At 36.1% G+C, this 23,678-nt stretch overlaps 1 protein-coding gene across 1 annotated transcript in view; it reads right to left on the bottom strand.

Moving 5' to 3' along the window:
- Positions 1–23,678, bottom strand: part of LOC122798145 (ubiquitin-conjugating enzyme E2 E2) — a 2,036,734-nt gene that overhangs the window by 1,595,267 nt on the left and 417,789 nt on the right. Inside the window, exon 2 of the mRNA XM_044066864.1 lies at positions 19,956–20,139. Within this exon, the coding sequence (XP_043922799.1) occupies positions 19,956–20,131 (176 nt within the window). The 5' untranslated portion in view covers positions 20,132–20,139. The remainder of the gene's footprint in view (positions 1–19,955; positions 20,140–23,678) is intronic.

Below are 23,678 nucleotides of genomic sequence, written 5' to 3'. Positions count from 1 at the left end.
CTGTGCTGAGGTAGGAGAAGGAAATCCCTAAGCCTCTTTTCTGAATCAGAAAAATCCTGGCTTTCCCAGTGGAAATGCTCCCTTAGAGTATGTAAGGTTTCCCCAAAAGAAAAATCCTCAGGAGGGGAAGCAGAGGGGATAGAGTCCTCTGCATCAGAATCCTCATAAGTAGGTAAGGACAAATCCAGGTCATCAGAAGTCAGAAAAAACAGAATCCTGATCAGAAGATTCATAATCAACCTCAGCTCTAGGCCTCTTAGAAGGGGGGGGGGGGTTGGCTACCCCTGATTAGAGTTATTACATCTTCAGCCATTCTTATAATTTGTTTTTTAGGCATACAGGCCTGAGCATGTGGCCTGGGCGTCGTTTTTTCAGACATGGATCGAGATTTAGGCCTAAGTAATGAAGGCGTCGTCGGTTTAATATCCAAGCCCGTAGGCCTGAATACACGCTCAGAAGCCGGTGCCTGCACAGCGGTTCTGGATCCATCCAAGTTAGAGGCATCCGTGGGTTCCACAGTTGAAGCATTTTGTGGCATACCGGACTCCAAATGGGTCTCAGTAGAGGCCTGCGAATCAGAAGTAGCGGGTATGAGGGGCTGCGAAAGCACCTCACTGAGTACTGGTGAACTGGCGACTGGCTTAGGAGAAGCATCGTCAGCAGTTTTGGACCTCGGCAGCCTGTCTCTGTCTTTATCTTTGAGTTTTTTCGGAATCCCAGTAGTCGGATGGCTAACCGACAACATTTCTGGATAATTAAACACAGAACTGAAATATTTAGAGGCAAAAATATACCGACGAAGGATAGTGCGCTGATTAAATAAAGCACAAAACCGACAGCGAGGTACGTCGTGGTCAGGACCTAGGTAAGGAATACAGTACGAATGAAAATCTTTATGAGGTATTTGCTTTCCACAAGTAATGCAATTATTAACTTTTACTGACATCGGTAAGGAGCAAGAAATAGTTTCCCCAATGGGGTACTTAGCTTTAGATGAAGACTTCGGTTCTGAAACTCGAAAACGAAAATTTCAGGAGTCGGCCAACCGGCACTTGCGAACTGCTTCTTCTTCAGGCACCGCACAGCAAGAAAGACTGATGTAATGGTGTCGGCTGCAAGTTTTATACTCCTGATGACCTGACGTCATGGAAGAAGGGCCAGCAACCAACGCAGGACCCAAGACTTTGTGAATCAGGCCAACTGAGGGCAAACTGCAAACAGATAACCCAAATGTAATGACTGCAACAGTGAAACACGAAGAACATCATCAGAGCTCTTTACATAGCAACGAATATCTGCAGACAGACAACAATGCAGTGTACTACAAGACAAGTGGGAGGTACTAGCAGCTAGAAAAAGTTTGGATTGTCACATGATCATAATGCCTCTGGCCTTATTCCTGCAAGTCACTATGGATGGCCCACTCTTACCAGATCCATGGCTAAGTACATTAACTACAATATGTCACTTCCCCTTTGAAAAATTGTGTGCTGATATCTGTGTTGTGATAGGCCATCCACATAAATATTTAGGAAGGCCAGAGAACCACTCATTAGTATCACCAAACTGATAGCTATACCTCTTTCCTGCTTCAAAAATAAATCTAATTTCCAAAAGCAATATTGGGCTGATTTAGTTCCAGTCCAGTCCTTTTTATTACTGGAATAAGCCAGCCTCTTACTTACAAAAGAGATAATGTCTATATACTTAACACAAGCAGATATCTCTACCCAGTCAAAGGCAAACTCTGGTGTGAAAGTATTTACCACACTGGTGATCAGGATGAAGGGTCTGGAAACTGATCTGCTTCTCCAAGCTTTTTACTTCATTGCATTATCTTTGGCATGGAAGAGGAGAAAGATTTCAACGTTGTTCGAAATGTGTGGTGAAAAAGCTCCTCATTATGAGCAAATCCTGTTTTTGTATCATACGTTAGAAAGAGAGAAAAGATTGAAAAGGCTAGTCTCTCTGCCTTGCATCCCTTGAGAGCTAGGAGAGGCTCTAGATCCCTTAAGGCAGTGGACTGGATTAAGTGAATAAGAGGAAAATGACTTAAAAGATTTAAGGGATCTGGCTCACTTGGAAAAAATCTCACACACATTCATAGGTTTACGTACAGTTTCATTTCATTAGACTGTATGTGCTAAAAAACATAGTTACTAGTAATTGATTATCAAATCAAATTCTTGCTGTATGAGCATGAATTTGAGTTACTAAACAAGTGCTATTGATGGAACAACAACTAGCAAGCAATAAACATCAAAGGCATACTGGTCAATGCCAACCTCTTTTAGGGCAGTGGGAAAAACATGGGGATCAGCAAGGAAAGCCTTAGTTTGCTTATAATTGGGAGTCAGTTCTCTATCTCCTATGGAAAATTTGAAATTTGGACAAAATCTGGTGAAGGCCGATTCTGGAAAAAACAAACTGCGCATTTGTTATAAAAATCAAGGAGAAGTCAGGTAACGGATCAATGCATAATAATGATTATATCTCCTCTTCATTTCTTTTTTTTTTTTTTTTTTCAATAATTTTTATTTTTATTTTTACATTAATAAATGTCACAGATAAAAACCATCTTACAACATGACCGTATATATATATATATATATATATATGTTATACATTGATGTTAATACCACAGGATATAGGTCGTACAACATATCTATTTACACTATGTACATAGATGCTTTTACTGTTAATTCCACAGTTATACAGACAGTATGTACATTTGTAATATCCAAGTTATTATTTAATATCTGAACTTGTATGTGTTCTTCGGTTCCATTAGAGTGTACTTCTAAGTTGCTGTGTGATGAATTATGCTAATATGATATTAAAGGTTTGTTCCCAAATTTCTCTGAATTACATGTTTTTGTTTCTTTTATCTATTACTATTTTATGAGCTAAAAGGTGTTGTATAGCTACTTGTTTAAACCCCCCCACCCCAAGAGATATTTATCGTATCTAACCATTTAAAAGTTATATAAAGTTTCATTAGTAGGAAGATTGTTAAAAGTGTATTTGCTTGTTTTCTTGGTATGTTGGGTGGGAGAATGTGTAATAGAGTGAATTCCCAAGTTAATGTTGATGTTTGATAACCCGTTTTTTGTAATTGTACCTTGAGAGAATTCCATAGTTTATAGACACATTTACAGCTCCAAAATACATGGATTAAGTCAGCTATCTGGTCCTTACAGTGTGGGCAGAAAGGTGATTTTGATGTGTTAAATTTGTGTATGCTTGCAGGTGTAAATAAGCATTATTATTGATCATGAGCTGAGTGTATGCTAGCTTTTTGAGGGGTATAATCTTCAGTGTTAGATTAATTGCCTGGCTTATTTGCTGATCATCTATGGATGGTTTAATTTTTCTCCAGTAGTTAGAGAAGAGGAGGTCTTTCTGGTAATTGATTTAATTTATTAATTTATATGAATTAGTAATAGTTTTCTTTGTTGTGATAATAGTTTTCCAAAACCTGGTACAAGTTTCTATGTCACTATTGGTCATAGTAGCAATCTGGAGGTAACTGGAACACAGTTCTTTGATTTGTCTTAGGATTATTATGTGTGATTTATGGAGGTTTAAGTTGGTTGTGGAAGGTTGGGCGCCAGGCTGGCAACTTGACACCGTAAAACTCCACTGCCAATCATAAGCGGACAGGTGATCCGCTGTGGTGACCCTAACTGAGAAAAGCCGAAAGAAGAAGAAGAAGAAGAAGAAGAAGTAGAAGAAGAAGGGAGGTTTAAGATAGACTTCATTTCTTGTATTGAGCAGTTAAGGTAAGGATAAATATGTTGGATTGTTTTATCTTTCAGTCTGGGAAAAGGGACTAAGTCCAGCATCTTATTGTTTATTTTTAAATTTGGGTTTTTATGAAGGGGTTGCAATATTGTCATGGTTTGTCCAAGGTTCAAGAATTGAAAGAGTTTTTGAGCTAAGTTGATAGAATGTTTTAAGGGCTCTATAATGTTATAAGTTTGTATTTCTTTCTGCTTCAGGAATGGAAGTGCTTTGGGATTGAAACCTAGAGCTTTAATATATCTATAATAGATTGTCACCCAAAAAGGAGACCAATTTTCCATTGATTGGTTATGTTCAGCTATTCTTAATATTCTGTGTTAATGATTGAGTAGTACATTTTAAAATCTGGTAGATTTAGTCTTCCTTTGCTTTTGGGGAGTATTAATTTTGGATAGGAGATTCTGTTTGTTTTTTTTTGGGTTCCTATATAAATTTTGCTAGGAAGGTATGAATTTGTTTGAAGAATTTATTATGTATTATTGTCTGTGATGTCATGACTATATACATTAGTCTAGGTAAAATGTTAATTTTGATTATTGATACTTTGGCCAAGAATGGTAGTTTTAGGGTGTTCCATCTTTTACAGTCTTGCATTATATTTTGCCATTTAAGGTTTACATTGTGTTGGTAGAAGTCTTTGTTATTCTGGAAAAAGGTGATTCCCAGATATTTTGTTTCTTCTTTTATTTTTATTGTGTTTAACAATGGGTATTAGAGAGATGCGTTTGGGTGATTTTAGGGGGGAAATATTAGTTTTATTGAACTTTAGTTTGTAGTTAGACATAGTCGAGAAATGTTCAATTGCAGCTATTATTTTGTTTATATCTGAATTTGGTGTAGTACAGTATATGTTCAAATCATCCGCAAAAGCAGTGAGGTATATTTTGAAGTTGTGTATTGATGGAGGATTGTGATATGTATTTTGTTTAATGTATAGAAAGAGTGGTTCTAGGTATAGGTTAAACAGGAAGGGTGATAATGGGCACCCTTGTCTTGTTCCATTTTTTATTAGAATTCTATTTGACCAAGTTTTATTTATATATAGAGATGTGTATGGGTTGCTATAGAGAGTTTGGATGATCTGAATGAAGTTATTAGATATATTAAAGCAGGGTAGTGTTTGGAGTAAGAATTCTAGGTTAACCCTAGCAAATGCCTTGTGGGCATCCACTACCATTGTGTAGATGTTGATATTGTATCGGTTAGCATAGAATATTAGTGCATCTAATGTTAATGTATTGTCACTAGTCTGTCTATGTGACATAAAACCAGACTGTTCTAGGGATTTGATTTTCTCTATCAGATTTTTCATTCTGTTTGCAAGTACAGAGGTAAATATTTTAGTACCTATATTTAAGAGGAAGATGGGTCTGTAGCTGACTGGGTTTTTGTGGTCTGTGTGTTCTTTTAATATAAAGATGACTTTAGAGACATTAAAGTGGATATCATTTATTTTACAGTTTATTATGTAATTCAATGTATAGTATAGTAGTTTGGCTATCAAGGGGGAAAATGCTTTGTAAAATTCTGATGTGAGTCCATCCAGACCCGGAGCCTTATGCGCTTTTAAGTGTTTGATTGTTGTAATAATTTCACTGATGGATATCGGTTCAGTTAGTTTTCTTTTTTTGTTGGTCTAAATTTAGTTTAGGGAATTTCAGTTTTTGAAGGAAAAGAGTTCTATCTTCCTTTGAGGTTTGTAGTATTTGTGCTCCATATATTTGAGAGTATATTTGTTCAAATGTTTTAATAATTTCTTCATTTTTGTGTAGATTGTGTCTCTGTAGTTTATTTCTGATATATTGGAGGCATTTTTGTGTTGGGAGATAATTCTGGCCAAAGGTCTAGATGGTATTTGAGCTTCTTCTGCATAAGTGGCTCATTCTGGCTTCATAAAAAGATAGGTTCTTGGTTTCTAACATATATAGATCCCTTTGCAGTTTTAAAAGTTCTGCTTCTGTTTGGTTCTTAGGGTTATTTATCAGTTCTTTTTCAAGATGCTCTATTTTCCCTTTCAGTATATGCTCCTCTTTCAGTTGTATTTTTTTATAGTATGCTGCTTTTATGATAAACAATCCTCTAATTTGTGCTTTGGTTGCAGCCCATTCTATGTCAGTTGGTACTTGGGAGTTAGTGATATTTGTAAGAGCTATTTTTAGTATTGCTTCTGTTTCTTTTATTACATCCATTTTGGAAAGTAAATTAGGGTTTAATGACCAATTATGACCCCTATTCTCCAAATATATCTTTTTGTCCCAGTTAATGTTCAGTGTGATTTTGGAGTGATCTGAAAAGAACCTGGTATGTATAGTTATTGTTGGGTTCATGTTAATGAATATGTCAGAGATTAAGAAGTCTATCCTTGACCACATTTTGTGGCATTGCAAATAGAATGTGAATTTCCCTGTTTTATCTTCACTGTTCCCATATTTAAAAGGGTCATATAGTTTGAAATCTTGTTTGCATGCATTAAGGGCTAATGTGGCTTCTTTATTATGTGATTTGGTCAGATTAGATTTATCCTTTTCTGGGTTTTGATATGTGTTCCAGTCACCTCCAATCACTAGGTAGTGATCTTTAAATTGGTTTAAGGTTGGGTATAATGACATAAAAAAGTGTTGTTGGTTATTACAGAGTGTGTAAACATTAAGTACCATTATAGGTTTTAGTATTGTAGGACTACTAAATGTTACGTAACACCACCTTCCCTCCTTGTCAGCTTTGGTTTTAAGTATTTTTTCCTTAAATTGTTTTTTAATTATTATGGCCGCCCCAGCACTGTTTGTTTTCCCCTCTGAAGCTATGATTTGACTTATCCATTTCTTTCTGCTAATTTCTGCCCATTGCTCTGCAGTCAAGTATGTTTCTTGTATTAGTATGAGGTTGGCTGTGGTTTTTAATGTAAGGTGTAAGAATAGTTTTCTTTTCTTCTTGTTTTGGAGCCCTTTAACATTCCATGATTCTATTTCCCACATTTATTTATTAGGTGTATTCCTTAGATATGTCATGTATATTAGTTTTGTTTTGTTATCTTTGTATGTGTTACTGTGTGATGGTTTAGGAAAGCATCTATTTATCCCCGTCCCTACTCTGTGCCTAACCACTACATCTCTGGACCAGGAATAATTGGGGGGGAGGATGAAGGTTTGTTATATGGTTTACCTTTAAGTCTAATCTTGGAATGTGTTTTCTTTTTAGATATAGATTTAACCCATAGTATCCCCCCTGTGTTACTTTAAACAATGTGGACAAAGCTGAACAAACTAGTTCCCTCAACAAACACTGCTACTTAATATCTCTAGCCTCTTCCAACATATTATTTATACAATTATGGTATTGCATTTAAGGTACAGCATGTATTGTATTTGTCTTGTGACTAATTCTTTCTAATAGTATTTTTAAAACAGCATATTAATATACATTCCTCAGTAAATTATAGCAATATATGTACCATAATAATATTGTTAAACAATCAATCTTGTCATTTTTACATTTTTCTTTCATTTGAATTCTTTTTCCTCCCCTTTATTTATTCAGATTTCGGCCTTTGGTGCCTGTAATGTTTTTCCACATCAATCTGTGTGGGTTATAAAATATATACTTGGCACCTATTCATTAGGGATAGTAAGTATATACATAGAGAGAAAAAAAAAACAGCTTAGCCAAATAGTCCTTCTGCTATAGTTAGCATATTAAGGCTATATTTACATTATCCCAGGATTGTTAGGTTATTTTACTATTTTCCTGAGATTACTTCTCCCCAGGATCTTTTAACACATTTCCAGTATTTACATAAAACATTAAACATTAAAATTTTTTTTCCTTTTTTTCCCAATATTAATCTATGAGCTAGCCTGTTTCTGACAGTTTATTTCTTGCCTATTATTTAAGGCTGAATTTTCATTCACCTACACAGTACTGGGTATACTGTTTTAGTGAATGGTTCGGCGAAATTGAACTGTATTAACCCACCAGGTGCGCAGTAGCAAGCCCCGCCCAAACCCCACCTATGACCTTTTGATTGAAAGATGCAACCAAAACAGAAAGTAATTTAGACCTATATTTCCCCATTACTAAAGTTGTTTTTTAAATATTTTTCGTGCTATATCTCTACTACTTTATTTTAAAATCAAACACATTTTAAAATATTAGTGCTATTAACGCAAGACATTGACACTTTTTTTGGTACTTTTCCGTTATCAGGGCAACAGTGTTAATGAGCAGTTGTGCGGTTTCTGTTATTAGCCCAACATTGGAAAAGAGCATAACTGTTGCCCCATTAAGTACCATTTCTTGTAATGTGAAGTGCACCTCTCAGTTTGCTTGTGATAAGTCATTGAATACCCACCCGTGTTGCTTTACAGTCAACTGAGCAGTTCTTTATCTGGGTTATTTGTCTGTCAGAATGTGTTTTGTAGTTTATCTAAGCTCTTAATTTGTAAGACAACTACCACTCTCAGAATGAGAACGTCCTATGCTTGTTTAAAAGCTGTGACTGAGGGTTAACATTATTTGACTGTAAATAAAAAGTAAAGTAAAAAGTCTGTAATTGTAATAATTAATTAACCACCTTTTTTCCAAGAATCACCAGTTTGGAGTGGGACTAAGGGAATCAGAGGAGTAGCTGAGAGGTACGTACTGAGGCACAGGGTAGGTGTGGAAATGCGGTGATCTTTACTTTCACATACATTTAACCTCCCCAAAGAGTGTAGCTACATGTATTTGTTCCCGCCCAAATACCCTTTCCAGTACTGGAAAAACACGATCATTCAGGCCAGATAATACAGGTTACTCTACTTTTTAAGAAAAAAACAGGCAATATCACACTTGTGGAACATTTGAATGGAAAGGCCATTCATGTCATTATCGTGCTTATTAAATGCTTTGTTTTCAATTCTACTGTTTCTGCTCCGTGACCCGGATTTACCGTTATATTTGCATTGCGTGTTAATCCCCACCCTCCAGCATGTCAATCACGGTGGGCACGCCTATTCCTGCACGAACTCAGTGGTGGGTTAATACACTTCAATTTTGCCAATGGTTCAGTTCAACAGTACCTTATTTCTTCAAGGTTTTGCTTGCAGGTTGGTTGACATATTTGATGCAGCTTTCTTCTTTTAGCTGGTGCAGATCAATTTTCGTTTTTCAGGCAGTAAAATCTTTTGGAGCTTGCTGAGATCCATTTTGTCTGACTGCTCTTCTTAATGGAGCCCTCAAAATCATAGGGGGACTGATTTTGCAGGCCAATGTCCCAGGAGGAGGTTCCTTCCTATATTCGAACATCGGAAATGGCAGCTGATTTTTGGTTCCTACCCATGCTGTACTTCCTTTTCCTGTGTTCTTCATGGCTCACATCGTGGAGTTAAGGGCCTAGACAGCAAGGGGAAGCTTTCAGAGTTGGATCCCAGCTAGCGTGCCCATGAATGGGGTCGTTTCTTCACCCAAGGGTCCTTAATTGTTTTTTGTGGATTTATTTAGTTTCTGAAGGTGGAATTTGCTTGAAAATGGCCAGGAATGTCTCCTTTACCTCTTTGGGGTTAGCGACCATGTATTTAAAATCTTTGATGTAGAGGATTGACTGATTTGGATATTTCATCTGGAATTTGATTTTTTTTTTCTATTAGGAACCTGCAGTATGGAGATAGTAGTTGTCTTGCTTGTCTTATTTGTATTGGGAGGTCTTGAGCAAAGGAGATTTTATTATTATTCCAGGTGAGTGTGCCTTTTTTCTTTGCTGCCAGTATGATTTTATTTACATCTTAGTAGTTTAATATTTTAATATAGGCAGGTCTTGGTTTCAGTGGTGTTTGCATTTCCCTCAGGGCTCTGTGGGCTCTCACTATTGTTATTTGCTGCATTTCTTCAGGTTCCTCTAGCAGGGAATTTATTACTTGCTTGATTGTTGGTATTAGATTGTTATGAAGTACAGTTTCAGGTATTCCTCTGATGATGACGTTCCTTCGAGATCTTGCTTCCAGGTCTGTTATTTTTGCTTGTAAGTTTTGTATTTCTTTGTCATAGGCATCAGTTCTTTGAGAAACAGAGTCTATTTTTATTTCATTTTTTATTATTTTGGACTCAGATTTTTCCGTTCTGGATATTATTTGGCTGAATAAGTCACCAAAGGTTTGAAATTGTAATGATAAGCCCTTTATTGCCTGCTGGATAGGTAATAAGGCAGATTTTATGTCTTCCAGATTAGCTGGCTGGTCTGTCTTGGATTTATTTGTAGTTTTAGAGTTGTCAGTTTGTTTAGTTGTCTTTTGTCTTTTTGAAGTTGTGTCTTTCTCAGGTGAGGCTAGTACTGAGAATTTGGTCTTAGTTGTTTCCATATTATTTTCCTCTTTTGACATCTTGTTGTATAGTGTTTTACCAACCTTGTAGTCAGATGCAGGGCCTTAGTAGCACATGGCTTAAGCTGTTATTCAGAAATCTTAGTTAATCCTGCTGTTTCTGAGCTGAATCTGTCACTTTTTCTTCCTCTTTTGTTTGCTGGATGATATTAGTAGTAAATATCTACAGTTATTTCTGTATTATTAATTCTGCGTTGCCTTCTGGGTTTGTATTAATCCAGGGTATATCAGAGAGCTAGGTGATAGCAGTGCTCACAGCACAGCGGCCATTTTGAACTTTCCTCTTCATTTCTAAATGTCTGTCCAGTGTATTACAGCAAATATTTTCCTTTTTTTGCCTTCTTTATTCTTTTAAGGAAACATGTAAGTTCACAAGGATGGTTGGGTAGCAATGTTTCTATATTTAACTACCTTTACATTAAGAACCGCTTTCTTCAGAGTCTGCCCTTTACAGAATAAAAACCCAGAAAACAATTTATGTTAAACAGCACCATGATGCAGTCTGTTCACATACATGACTGCAGCATTGTTTGAAATGTGGCAAAGCTTAGTATTTTCATGCATAAAGTTCAATATGACAAATGATGAGCACAACTTTTACCACCTCTCTTCAACAAAAAGTTGTGACATGAACTGACACATGCATACATTGAAAATTGTGAAGTACTTTGCTGTCACAGTATCAAGCCTGTTGCAGGTTTAACAGGGATAGGCAATCTACAGATTTTAGCGTCCCTGTTCACAAAGACTTGTACTTCGAACAATTCCTTTCCTGGACTCTTCTTCTTCTTCTTTTGGCTTTTCCCAGTTAAGGGTCGCCACAGCGGATCACCTGTCCGCTCATGATTGGCAGTGGAGTTTCACAGTGTTGAGCTGCCAGCTCAGTGCCCAACCTTCCACGGAAGGCACACACACGCAGGCACTCATGCCTAGGGCCAATTTAGTGTATCCAATCCACCTAAAGCATGTCTTTGGCATGTGGGAGGAAACCAGGGCACTCGGAGGAAACCCACGCGACCATAGGGAGAACATGCAGACTCCACACAGAAGGCACCACAGCTGAGGTTCAAACCGGAGAACCTCTTGCTGTGAGGCAGCAATGCTAACTGTTGCACCACCACGGGTGCCCAATTCCTTTTCCTGAACTCAGACCCTTAAAATATTAGGTAAACTGCAACCATTGTACCAAGAAGTTAAATGTAGAATGTATTATTCTTTCATAAGAGCTGCACTGGTTTTACATGACACAGTCAAAGCTACATCAGTGAAAGTACATGCAAAATGAAATGCGTACATTACAGTAAATCAACATGTGAAATCACAATAACGTAAATACTGTTATCATATATAAAAAAGAAAACTGAGAAAAATTCTGAGTGCATAAGACATAAAACAGAGATAACAACAGAAAGCATTTTCAAAATAGTATTTACTTACTTTTATTTTATTACATTTTGTTGTTTTCTATCAGGTTTCCTAACAGGTCAAAATCAATAAATGACAATATTCCCTTTACTTCTCATAGTCAACATCTGCAGTTCTGTGTTATATGGATATTTAAGAATACACAATTCATTAAACGAATGAAAAGACACATTGCTCTAGTTTTTTTTTATAACTTTTCAACATATTGCTAAAATCCATAATAAAGATATTTAATTTGAATTAATTTATGGTGATAGTGAACAGAAGAGAACCAAAAATAACACACACATTAAATTTATCTATCAAAACAGACTGACAAAAATACATATTTTGCCAAAATATTTTAAAAAATGCAATCCTTCTTTCAGCTTGTCCCAGTTAGGGGTTGCCAAAGCGGAACTCCGGTCCGCTAATGATTGGCAGTGGATTTTTACAGCGCCGAGCTGCCAGCCCAACGCCCAACCTTCAAAGAAAGCACACACATTCATGCATGCACCTACCTGCATGTCTTTAAATGTCACTCGACTGCAGGGAGGACATGCAGACTCCAAACAGAAGGCACTCCAGACGAGAATCAAACAGGAGAACCTCTTGCTGTGAGATGACAATGCTAACCGCTGCACCACAGCGGCAATCACAAAGCATAAATTCCTAATCTTCTTTTACACTGCTTCATCTCCAATATACAGAAGTAATACTTCTTGGCATCATGCCTATTCTGTAAGAAGTACTCAAAGCTCTGCAAATGAAATTCCAGGAATATAACTTCAAGCTAAAAGATGAAAATTTCAACTGAAGATCTCAAAGTGATAGATTTACGTTTGGTATCCAAAGCAGAATGTGGTTACATAAAAAAACTAATATGTGTATCATATAATCATTTTACACCTCAGTTGTATATACTACAAAAAGTAATATTTAGAAGTTATTTTTAAAATCAGTGCAGTAAAACTGAAGCAATTTTACAAGTTCACCCCTTAGAAGGAATTTCTTGACGTTAATATATAAAGAATTTATCATATTCTATATTTCTACCCAAACCACTTTAAAAATCAAATCTTCTTTGTAAATCAGGAAAACATAATAATTCTGAGATCGCTAGACAAATGAGCTAGTAACATAAGCTCTTTTCCCATTCAAATTTTTCATGGTGAGGAGTATGCAAAACCCCAACACACCATTTATTGGATACAAAATAACCAATGTTTTATTACAGGATTTATGCAAAAAAAGGCTACTAAAATGTTTTAGTAAACTATTAGTAGATCTAGAACTAGTGGGTGTGTAAACATAATACAGCATATATAAGCTCATCTTTACTATTTAATAAATCTTGCTACTGAAATTTTAAATAATTTGGTTCATTTTTTATTCTTAGATAATGCCAAATATATTTTTCCAAGCTAAGTTAGAAACAATGTCCCCCCAAAAAAAAAAAATAATTATTGAAGTTAATAAATACATCTCAATATCAAGAAAGTCAATACCTCAATTTTCCAACCTGTATGAATAACTGCAGCCCAATTCTGGGTGTATTAGGGAACCACAGAAAGTTCATAGGTTCATAGGTTTATACTAGGCTATCTGCCCTAAGGCATTTATAAGCCTAGCCCAGAGTTTTTGTGGCTTACGCCACCCCTTATGTTAAAAAATACTGTGCCCATTAGTTTGTTGTGCCTCTGTCCAGCAGTGACACAGAGATGATTCCCGGGGTAAACCTACGATCTCCCATCCACCGGTCAAGATTTCTCTTGAACAGAGCCAGCGAGGTGCTCTGCCTCACATGGACCAGGATTTTATTCCACAACATAGGGAGTCTCTGGGTGACAAATCTATCCCTCCAGCATGTCCTATTTATATCCGTGCTAAGGTTTAAGTCGCTTGCTCTAGTGGATCTGGTAGATTTGGATTTTTGAGGTGGAGCATGTCCATTAATTCCGGGTTGGACATGGCCTTGTATGTCAGGCACAGGTCACCTCTGAGCAGATGGTATGCGACTGAATAGAGCTGGAGTTTCTTCAGGCTGGCAGCATATGACAGATTTTGGAGTCCCTTTATCCTTTTGGTGAGGAACTTTTGGGGTCTCTCCAATTGCTGCAGGTGTCGGGTGAGATACATCCCGAATGGGGCATTGTACTCGATCATTGGTCTGATAAGTGAAGAGTACAGGGGAACAATGACCTCACTTGATCTGGATGTGAATCCCTTCATGATCAGGTGGGCAATGTAGAAGGTTTTTCTAACCACTTTAGCAATGTGAGTGTCAAAAGAAAGACCACTGTCAACCTGGGTCCCCAGGTCCCTGATTATCAACAATGTATATATTTGCCTAAGACATAACTTGTTGAGCTTATTGGAAATAATGGAATAAGTCAGAAATGCATACAACATTTTTGGTAAAAAACATAATTTACTAAATAGTATACCTTCAAACAAAACCTGTAACCAACTGAACAGATTTTCATTAATATTTTTAAGGATATTTTCATAACTTAATTTAATGATCTAACTTAATCAAAGGGACGTGATCTTAGACACTTTTTTGGTATTCTAATTATAAATAAATTATGTTGTAATGGTTGCATTAATATTTGGATTGACTGACTTTTAGTTTCAGAAATGTTGAATTTTAAATTAGACGAACAACCAAAAGCATTGATTGTGTTAGCAATACAATTAGTATAATAATTAATGTTAGTTATTGTAAAAAGGATGTACTTTTGATAATCTGAACTGCAACAGAAAGGAAATTCCAGAAGTATAAGTTCAAAAGCACTACTGACTTATAGCTCTTTAGTTATTTTAATAATTCCTTTAGGAACATTAAATTTCCTTAATGCTTAAAATAAATATACTCAATTGAATTAAATACTTTCCCTATGTTTAACTCTTACTGTTATTTTTTAAATGAATGGATCCAAAATTGCTACAATTGTTTATGTTATATTGAACTTAAATATTCGGTGTAAAGCTTGACTTGTTTCATTAATCATCAGCTGTACCATACTTTCAATATAATGTAGACAAACGTAATTTGTGATCAAAATACAACAGGGAAAAAAATTCATAAAGAAGAAGAAGAAGATGTTTAATCCCCCTTTAAAAGGGAAAAGTTAAAGAATATTTCCAGGAAAATGGAACTTCGTTATGATTAATTTATTATTACACACTCTTACACAAAAGTGCAAAATATTAATGATTTTATCAGATAATTTATGCATTTCAGGCAGAATATCATTCACACCCAGGTCCGTACAATCTTTACTACTTTTTATTTTAATTTGTTCAGCAAACCTAGCTCTATCATTTTCTTTAAAATCTCAATTTGCTAGAGTTTATTATTATTTCTATTTAAAACATTTTCAACGTCCATTTGATTCCCCTCATCTTTATTTGAACAATACAATTTCTCTACAATCATTTGATTCCCCTCATCTTTATTTGAACAATATTATTTTTCAAAATTAAACTTAAAATGATATATGATATTGTTAATATCAGCATCTATTATTTTTACATCTTTTATTTTATTTTTATTTGAAAGAATGTTAACACTATTGTTAGCCTATACAGTCCTTGTGAAATCACTGAATAACATTTCAATTTAATTTTTCTAACTATAACCAGATACATACCTTCCCAGTTTTGAACTTCAATATTCACTATATTTATTTATATTTCTGGATTTGTAATAACTAGTTACTGTTAATAAAACTGCTAAACAACTCCAGTTTTGAACTTCAATATTCACTATATTTATTTATTTTTTCTGGGTTTGTAATAACTAGTTACTGTTAATAAAACTGCTAAACAACTCCAAAGAACAAAGTAAAAATGAAAAAGCAGCAAACCAAAGACCAGGAAGGAACTGGACCACAAAACTTATAAGCTTTCATTCATTTAATAAAACACCACAAACTTCATTAGAATAAATACAAAAACTTGAAACTACCCTTTAAATACTTGTCATGTGCAAAAAAAATCATCCAATGACAAAATGCTTCGAATAAATTATTTAAATAGCCACTGTGATGTCATGAAAATTTAAAAATACACTACACATTTTTTAACATTACATATGTATAAAAACATGAAAATGTATATATATAATATTCAACAATAACAAACTACCACACAGTGTTTCATCAAATAAAGCCCATTTTGTGAAAAGCTTGGCTCACTACATCAAAGCCTTTGTAACTGAAGAAAACACAATGTTAATAGTTTCATTTAGTCCTGGGAGGTAGTCTGCTCTTAAAGCTATCTGCCATTTAGTTTCCCTACATTCTAATAAGGCTTTAAAATTACCTACCAAAGGACCACAAACTACTTTGTCTAAAACAAAGAATGTAAATTTCTTAAAATTGTTACATAATAAAACATGTCGTGCCAGTGCATTATCCCTGTTTTTGTTTTTCACTGCCAACACATGTTCATAAAACCTTCTACTTAGTGACTTGATGGTCTTGCCAACTTAAAAACTGGTACAAGAATTACATACTGTGAGATAAACAATGCCCACAGAATCACATGTAGACCTGTCCTTTGCCCAAATAGCTTTCTTGAAATGTTTCAACTCAACAGAACCTGAATTGGCTATGTATCTACATTGCCTGAAATGACCACAAGCAAAAGTCCCAACAGGGTCTTTGACCCCATTGTGTGATGTCTTAGAAGTACCTTCAAGTATACTTCTTATGTTACATACTTTTTTATAAGTGAACAAAGGTTCATTATCCAGGACTTTCACCAATTCAGAATGTCCAAGCAACACCTTCCAATTTTCCTTAATAATACGCCTAATAATGTCAATTCCATTTGAAATGGGCAATGGGAAGACAATCTCAAACACCTTGTTGTTTTGATTCACCCTACTTGCTACACTGAAATTGCCTCTCAAAATGGGGCTAGCTAAACTGTCTCTGAGAGTTATAACTTCAGCAACAATGTTATGCAACCAAAGCAAAATATATCTCCTGGCTGTAAAAAATCCAGTCAGTTTGTTAACCTCACCAACAAAGACAGAATCTTCACTAGTCAAACGGCTCAACCTTATAAGTTGTACCTTGACAACCCCTCTTTTGTTATGTTGGGGGTGAAGACTGTCCCTGTGCAGGTATTGACTGACAAAGGTAGATATAATCTGGATACAACTATTGAACCTAAAACTGCCATCAAGTAGTTCCAAATGAATATCCAGGAAATCTATTGTTTTCCCAAACCCTCCCAAGGTAAAGTTCAAAAAACTGGTGGAACTATTCAGGTCTTGCAAGAATAACTGGAAATTGTCAAAGTTCCCTTGCCACAAAAAAAAAAAAAAACAATCAACGCCTGTAAAATAAAATGTTCTTAGCCAAAGGATGTGTCACAGGAAATTTCATCTCCCACATAGCTATAACCAGATTAGCAAAAGAGGGAGCCACTCTAGAACCCATGGCCACACCAGAGATTTGCTGAAAAATACTAGTTCCAAACTTAAAAAAATTGCTTTCCAAAATCAATTCCATCAAAGCACACAAAGTGTTGATCTTAACATTGTCAAAGTCAGTATAACCAGTCAAATATTCCCTAAATAAATCAATTCCAACTTCTTGATCTATACTTGTATAAAGGGAAGTGACATCAAGTGTTACAAAAAATATGGCTGACATATCAAATTTTCCAAATTAAATTCACATAACAACTCTAATAGATGCCATGAATCTTTTAAATAAAATCTTGAATGTTGAACAATAGGGTTCAAAATTTTATCTAACCAAATAGAAATTGGTTCAGTCTTAGAGTATGCTGCCGACACTATGGATCTAAAAGAGGGGGGCGCGTCTGCATTTGTGGAGTTTAGGAATACCAAAGAGAAATGCTAACTTTGGATGTTTAACCTGTAAGAACATATATACTGGGTGTCCAATATTACCTTGACAAAATAAATCAAATAATAAAGTGTCAATACGCTTGAAACACAGTAAAACTTCATCTATATTGACCTGTTTTTAGTTTCTATGGTCACTCAAAAGTTGCAGCATCACATTTTCATAGTCTACAGTATGCATAATGACTAGGGCCCCACCCTTATCTGCCTTCATTACTGCCCAATTCTTGTTAGTAGCTAAGTCAATTAATGCTTTCCTCTCTCCCAGAGTAAGATTATTAGTACTGTGGGACCATCTACTAATGTCCCTGAAATGCTGTTCACACAGTGTACCAAAAAGGAAGAGCATAAGGCAGGATTATAAGCACTTCTACATTTACATTGTTCTTTGGGTAAAACAGAAGTAGACAAACCATCAAAAATGAACTTCAAATTCAACTTTCTTAAGTATAACTTAAAATCCACAAACAAATTTACTACATTCACTTTGTTGGAAGGAATAAATGTAAAGCCACATTGTAACACCTTATAGGTGTCATCTGTTAAGTTAACATCAGCCAAATTTAAAACATCTATGCAAAAATTTAAGTTCTCTTTTTGTTGTTTCTGTTCCTGTTGTTCCCTTTCTTCCCTTGTTCTTTCTTGTGTGTGGCCTGAACTTCATTCGAACACCTCAGGGTTCAAAGACCCTGTTGGGACTTTTGCTTGTGGTCATTGCAGGCAATGTAGACACATAGCCAATTCAGGTTATGTTGAGTTGAAATATTTCAAGAAAGTTATATGGGCAAAGGACAGGTTTACATGTGATTCTGTGGGCACTGTTTACCTCGCAGTATGTAATTCTTGTATCAGTTTTTATGTTGGCAAGACCATCAGGTCACTAAGTAGAAGGATTTATGAGCATGTGTTGGCAGTGAGAAACAAAGACAGGAATAATGCACTGGCACGGCATGTTTTATTATGTAACAATTTTAAGAAATTTACATTCTTTGTTTTAGACAAAGTAGTTTGTGGTCCTTTGGTGGGTAATTTTAAAGCCTTATTAGAATGTATGGAAACTAAATGGCAGATAGCTTTAAGAGCAGACTAACCCCCAGGACTAAATGAAACTATTAACATCAAGTGTCTTCTTCAGTTACAAAGGCTTTGATGTAGTGAGCCAAGCTGTTCACAAAATGGGCTTTATTTGATGAAACACTGTGTAGTAGTTTGTTATTGTTGACTATTATATACATACATTTTCATGTTTTTATACATATGTAATGTTAAAAAATTTGTAGTGTATTTTTAAATTTTCATGACATCACAGTGGCTATTTAAATAATTTATTTGAAGCATTTTGTCACTGGATGATTTTTTGCACATGGCGAGTATTTACAGGGTGGTTTCAAGTTTTTGTATTTATTCTGATGACGTTTGTGGTGCTTTATTAAATGAACGAAAGCTTATAGGTTTTGTGGTCCAGTTCCTTCCTGTTCTTTGGTTTGCTGCTTTTTCATTTTAACTAGTTACTGTTATTTCACTCTCATTTTATTCTGGTACTAAATAGAAATCCTGCGAAACGCATACAGTTTTAACACATCTCAAGAGAACCACATACTTACTATCATGTTTTCAATAAGAAGAAATACATTCATTTCAGTTTGAAACCATTCCTTAAATACTTTTAATTAAAAACAATAAACATGTATACACTAAATGAAAGCTAATCTTTTATTATTTTATTCCAATTTCAAAAGAAAGGCATTGTGATTTAATAAATGGTAAGCAATTGTTTAAGAGAATCAATTTAAAAACATTACAAGACATAAGTACTTTATCTACCACTGTTTATGTCCCAAATACAAAGGAATAATGAGTGAGAAAAATAAAAGTCATTATCTTTACAGACTATATTTCCTGCTGTACAAACTATGGCAGCTTGTCTCTTGAAGTTCTCCTAAGGCTGTTCACAGTATCTTAAGATGTAAACATGAATTAAATTATACATTAAAATGAATACATTGTTCCTATCTGGCAACGAAACACCCCAAAATTACTGTAACAATGATCCTTGCCAAATCTTTGCCATCCATACATTTGTCAACCAGTAAGTTAAAAACTAAAGCAAATTTTTCTTTGACACATTAGGTCGGATGTATACTACAATAAATACAAAGAGCAACATTAATTTAAAGACATTATCAGCACAGCCTACCAAAAAAAGACATGTCAATAACTTATGTACCTGGCAAAAATAATTCCATTTGCTAAGCTGCAAACATTCCATGATCGTTGATCAGAGCAAGACCAATGTAAATAAACTTTCTTTAGGATTTAACAGTGACACAGAATGTCAGTCAATTAAAAGTGCCTCTCGCTTCACATTGTGCTAAAACCAGCATGCAGATGACTCCAATGCAGTGCTGATACAATGAAGCCTTACAATTTAAGCTACTTTCAAGTATGCTCAGGCTTAATAATGTGCAGCAGCTCTGACTCTGGTTATATTACTAATTACTCACCTTTTAGCACTAGTTGACAGTTTGGCTGCAGTCTTGCTTGAAATTTTTGCCTCTTTTTTCTTGGGCTGAACCTGTTCTCTCTCTGGTTCCTGCTGAACAGCTTCACGCTGGTCTCCATCAGAACTACCTCCACTGGTACTGGGGCTGTCATCAACTCTCTGCCCTTCAGTGGACATTTTAATATCTGCACATTAAAAAAAAAATAATACTGATACTCCTTTTAACCTTTCTTTCTTGTAGCAGTGACTTCAAAACAGCTACTTAACTTCAGTAATAAGACTAAAAACTGAGCAAATGATAAATCATTACTTGGTCTTAAAAAATCTATACTGCCGTAACATGTTCACAGGCAACCTAGTTGAGGGTGTTTGTATTAACAAAGTCCAGGAATCTTTGTGCCTGCACGTTTGAGGCAGTATTGGTTTTCCAGTCTATAGATGGGTACTAAAATAAATTATCTAGTTGGATGGTGTGTGTTTCCAGTAGGTCTAAGTATGAGATAATGTTTGATATATTTCTGGACTCAAACTCTTGACACTATGCAAAGAGTAGTCTACAGACTGGATATGGATACAGAACTTCTAGACTCACTTCAGTTCACTTACTGAATCTCCAAAAAAAAGTAAAGGCAACATGCAAAAGCAAAATAAATAAATGTTTTAAAATATTGTATGTGCTTCCATTTATGCAAGTGGAGTTACTTATAGTTTCATAGTTTCATAGTATAGTACTAGGCTATCTGCCCTGGGGCATTTGTAAGCCTAGCCATAGTGATGTGGCTTTTGCCACCCCATGAAATGGTACAAAAATGTACAGAATAAATCTAGAATACTGTGCCTCTGTCTAGTAGTGACACAATGAAGGTCCCCTTATATAATAGAATTAGTTTACTGTGCCCCTGTCTAGCAGTGACACAGATGTGACCCTGGGTAAACTTATGATCTCCCATCCACTCATCAAGATTTCTCTTGAAGAGAGTCAGTGAGGGCTCTGCCTAAATACGAACTGGGATCCTGTTCCAAAGCATGGGAAGCCTCCAGCATGTCCTATTCATACTTGTGCCGAGGTTTAAGTCTTTAGCTTTCGTGGTCCTGATGGATTTGGATTTTTTGAGGTGGAGCATGTCCATCAGATCCTGATTGGACATGGCCTTGTGGCAGAGATCACCTCTGAGCAGGCGGTATGCTACTGAATAGAGCTGAAGTTTCTTTAGTCTGGCAGAATAAGACATATGTTGGAGACCCTTCTGCCTACATAACTGTGGTTGTCTGTTTGCAAGACAGCAAGAACTTCTCTTTTCTTTATTCTTAATGAGATTGTGTTCCTCCAACTGTCATGATGTAGAATGTATATCACACGATGTTATTTAGCAATGTAAGGATCCTGCTAATTTTGCTGTCAGAATGCTGTGTCGCCTAGATTCTCAGAACAAACGAATGGTTCCCCACTAAGGTAAGACTGAGGAAATGACGTCGGTCATGCGCCTTTATACCCTGATGCTACCCATAAGTAAGGACTGCAGCAATGTGAGATGAAGAACATCTGTAGTTAATACAGCCCACCAACAAAAAGTTGTAATACTGTTAACGTTGATTTGTTAGTGTTTTATTTCATTTAGCCCAACATCAGGACAAATTAATAAAAACTAATTCCAGGCTCTGTCTCCTGCTTGCTCCTGAGCTTTTAGTCTCTGCATACCAGTCTCATTGTATGAAATCTCAGCTGCTGTTTCTTTCTACTAGATGCCATTTCATCTGTTATTTCAGAGGTAGACTGAAAATCAATGACTAGGGGAGGGTAAGCAGCATTTGACATTTACAGCCTTAACAACTCTAATTAGGGCAATGCTTTCAAATTCACAAAGGCAGTAGAACACTGACACTCCAGCAACACAGAAAGAATGCAAACATTTCAGAGTACTGCAACTTCAGCTCAGTGATCTAACAACACATCAGTGACCTTGCTGGGTCCTACAGCAGGGAAACGACTGCACTAGGGGAAGATGACAGCCTGGCTTTAAACCAAAATCACCAAGTATGGAAGCCTCCATGTACCAACCTCAGACTAGGCTGATTTGTAATAAACTCCAAAACGATGTTAATAATCAAGACTGATGCAAGGGCATTGGTACTGTACAAATTAAGATAATTAAGGTACAGTTTCAGTTTCTGGGTGGCTATACCTTCAGAACATTATTTACTGTAATTAATTGTACAAGCTGCTATTTAAGAAAAGTTTACATTTAGGACCCAAATAAACAGTAATGTATGATAGATTATTAAATCAGTTTGATAAGGGCTGTCAGAATGGCAGCCCGCAGTGCCAGTAGTTGGTAACACTGCAATGTTAGTGGGCATTCAGTCATCAGTAAATAAAAAAAAACATTTTCTAAAACAGATCATTAGAGGCAGATATAGTTCTAAGTAAAAACAGACAGTTGTATATCAGTTCACTAAATGACAGCAGTATAAGGGCTGGAGAGTCAAGGCCTTACACAAATTCTAGATATTTAATGACAGGGAAATAACTGGCAGGAGAAACAGGTTTGTGGATGCTTAGAAAAAAAAGGGGGTCTTGGTGGAAGAAGGAAAAGAGGGAATATACCATCATGGAAATAATTAAGTGGAGGTAAACAGCAGTTGGCATAGGATCATAACAGGTTGCTAGGATATTGGCCCTGAGGCCCTTATAAGCCTAGCCAAGAGTTTAGCCCATGTTTAGACAAGTCAGCACCCACAGCCCTGTCCAGCAGGGACACAGGTGGAATCCCAGGAGTGTATTTTCTGTTTCCCATCCCGTTATCCAGGTTGCGCTTAAAAAGGGATATAAGGTACTCTGCTTAATGTGGAGAGGGAGTCTATTCCTCAGATGGGCCAGTCTCTGGGAAGCAAATCTGTCCCATCAAGGCGGGGTCTGAAATTGCTTTGTATGCCAGACAGAGGTCACTTCTGAGGAGTCTGTATGAAACTGAGTAGTGGGACAAGGCGTTTAGCTTATCTGTGTAGAGTAGGTGTTTGACGCTCTGGATTCTCCTGGGGAGGAACCTCTGTGGTCTCTCCAGCTGCTGTATGCGCTTTGTGAGGTACATGCCAAAGGGGATGTTGTACTCAATAATTGGCCTTATAAGGGAAGAATACAGGGATTTTTATCACCTCTATGTCCCTGGATGAGATACCCTTACTTATGAGGTGGGCCACGTAGAAAGCTTTCCGTACAACATTAGCAACATAGTGGTCAAAAGTCAAGTTGCTATCAACCTGGGTGCCCAAATTCCTTACTACTGATTCTGTACTTTTGTGAGAAAGGAATAAAGGACAGTTGCAGAAGAGAGAAGACTCACAAACAGGACAGCACACAGAACAAAATTATAGAAATGTGGCAGAAACAATATCAGTTACCAAAGTAATTAAACAAATATGTATTACTGTCCTTTATATCCCTCCTGGCAACAATACAGCTATACTAGAAGAGATCCTATATTGGATATTCATAACTTTTACAGAAAAAAATTACTAGGTATTGTGAATGTCAATTGGTTGGACAAAATCTAACTCCCCTACATCTAGCATGAACTTATATGGTTTCACACAACTAATTAACAGCCCCATACATTATAGAAAGACATCAAATTCTCTATTAGTCTGGAGCCCAGCATCAGACCCTGGCAAATACTCCACCACAGATACACAGTCAGACTCTATTGACAACAGTTTATCTAGGTTT

The sequence above is a fragment of the Protopterus annectens genome, chromosome 3.part1, assembly GCF_019279795.1.
Source record: "Protopterus annectens isolate FY-2018-M chromosome 3.part1, PAN1.0, whole genome shotgun sequence".
Taxonomy (NCBI): Eukaryota; Metazoa; Chordata; order Ceratodontiformes; family Protopteridae; genus Protopterus; species Protopterus annectens.
The sequence above is the reverse complement of the archived record's forward strand: the minus strand, read 5'-3'. Positions and strand labels throughout refer to the sequence as shown.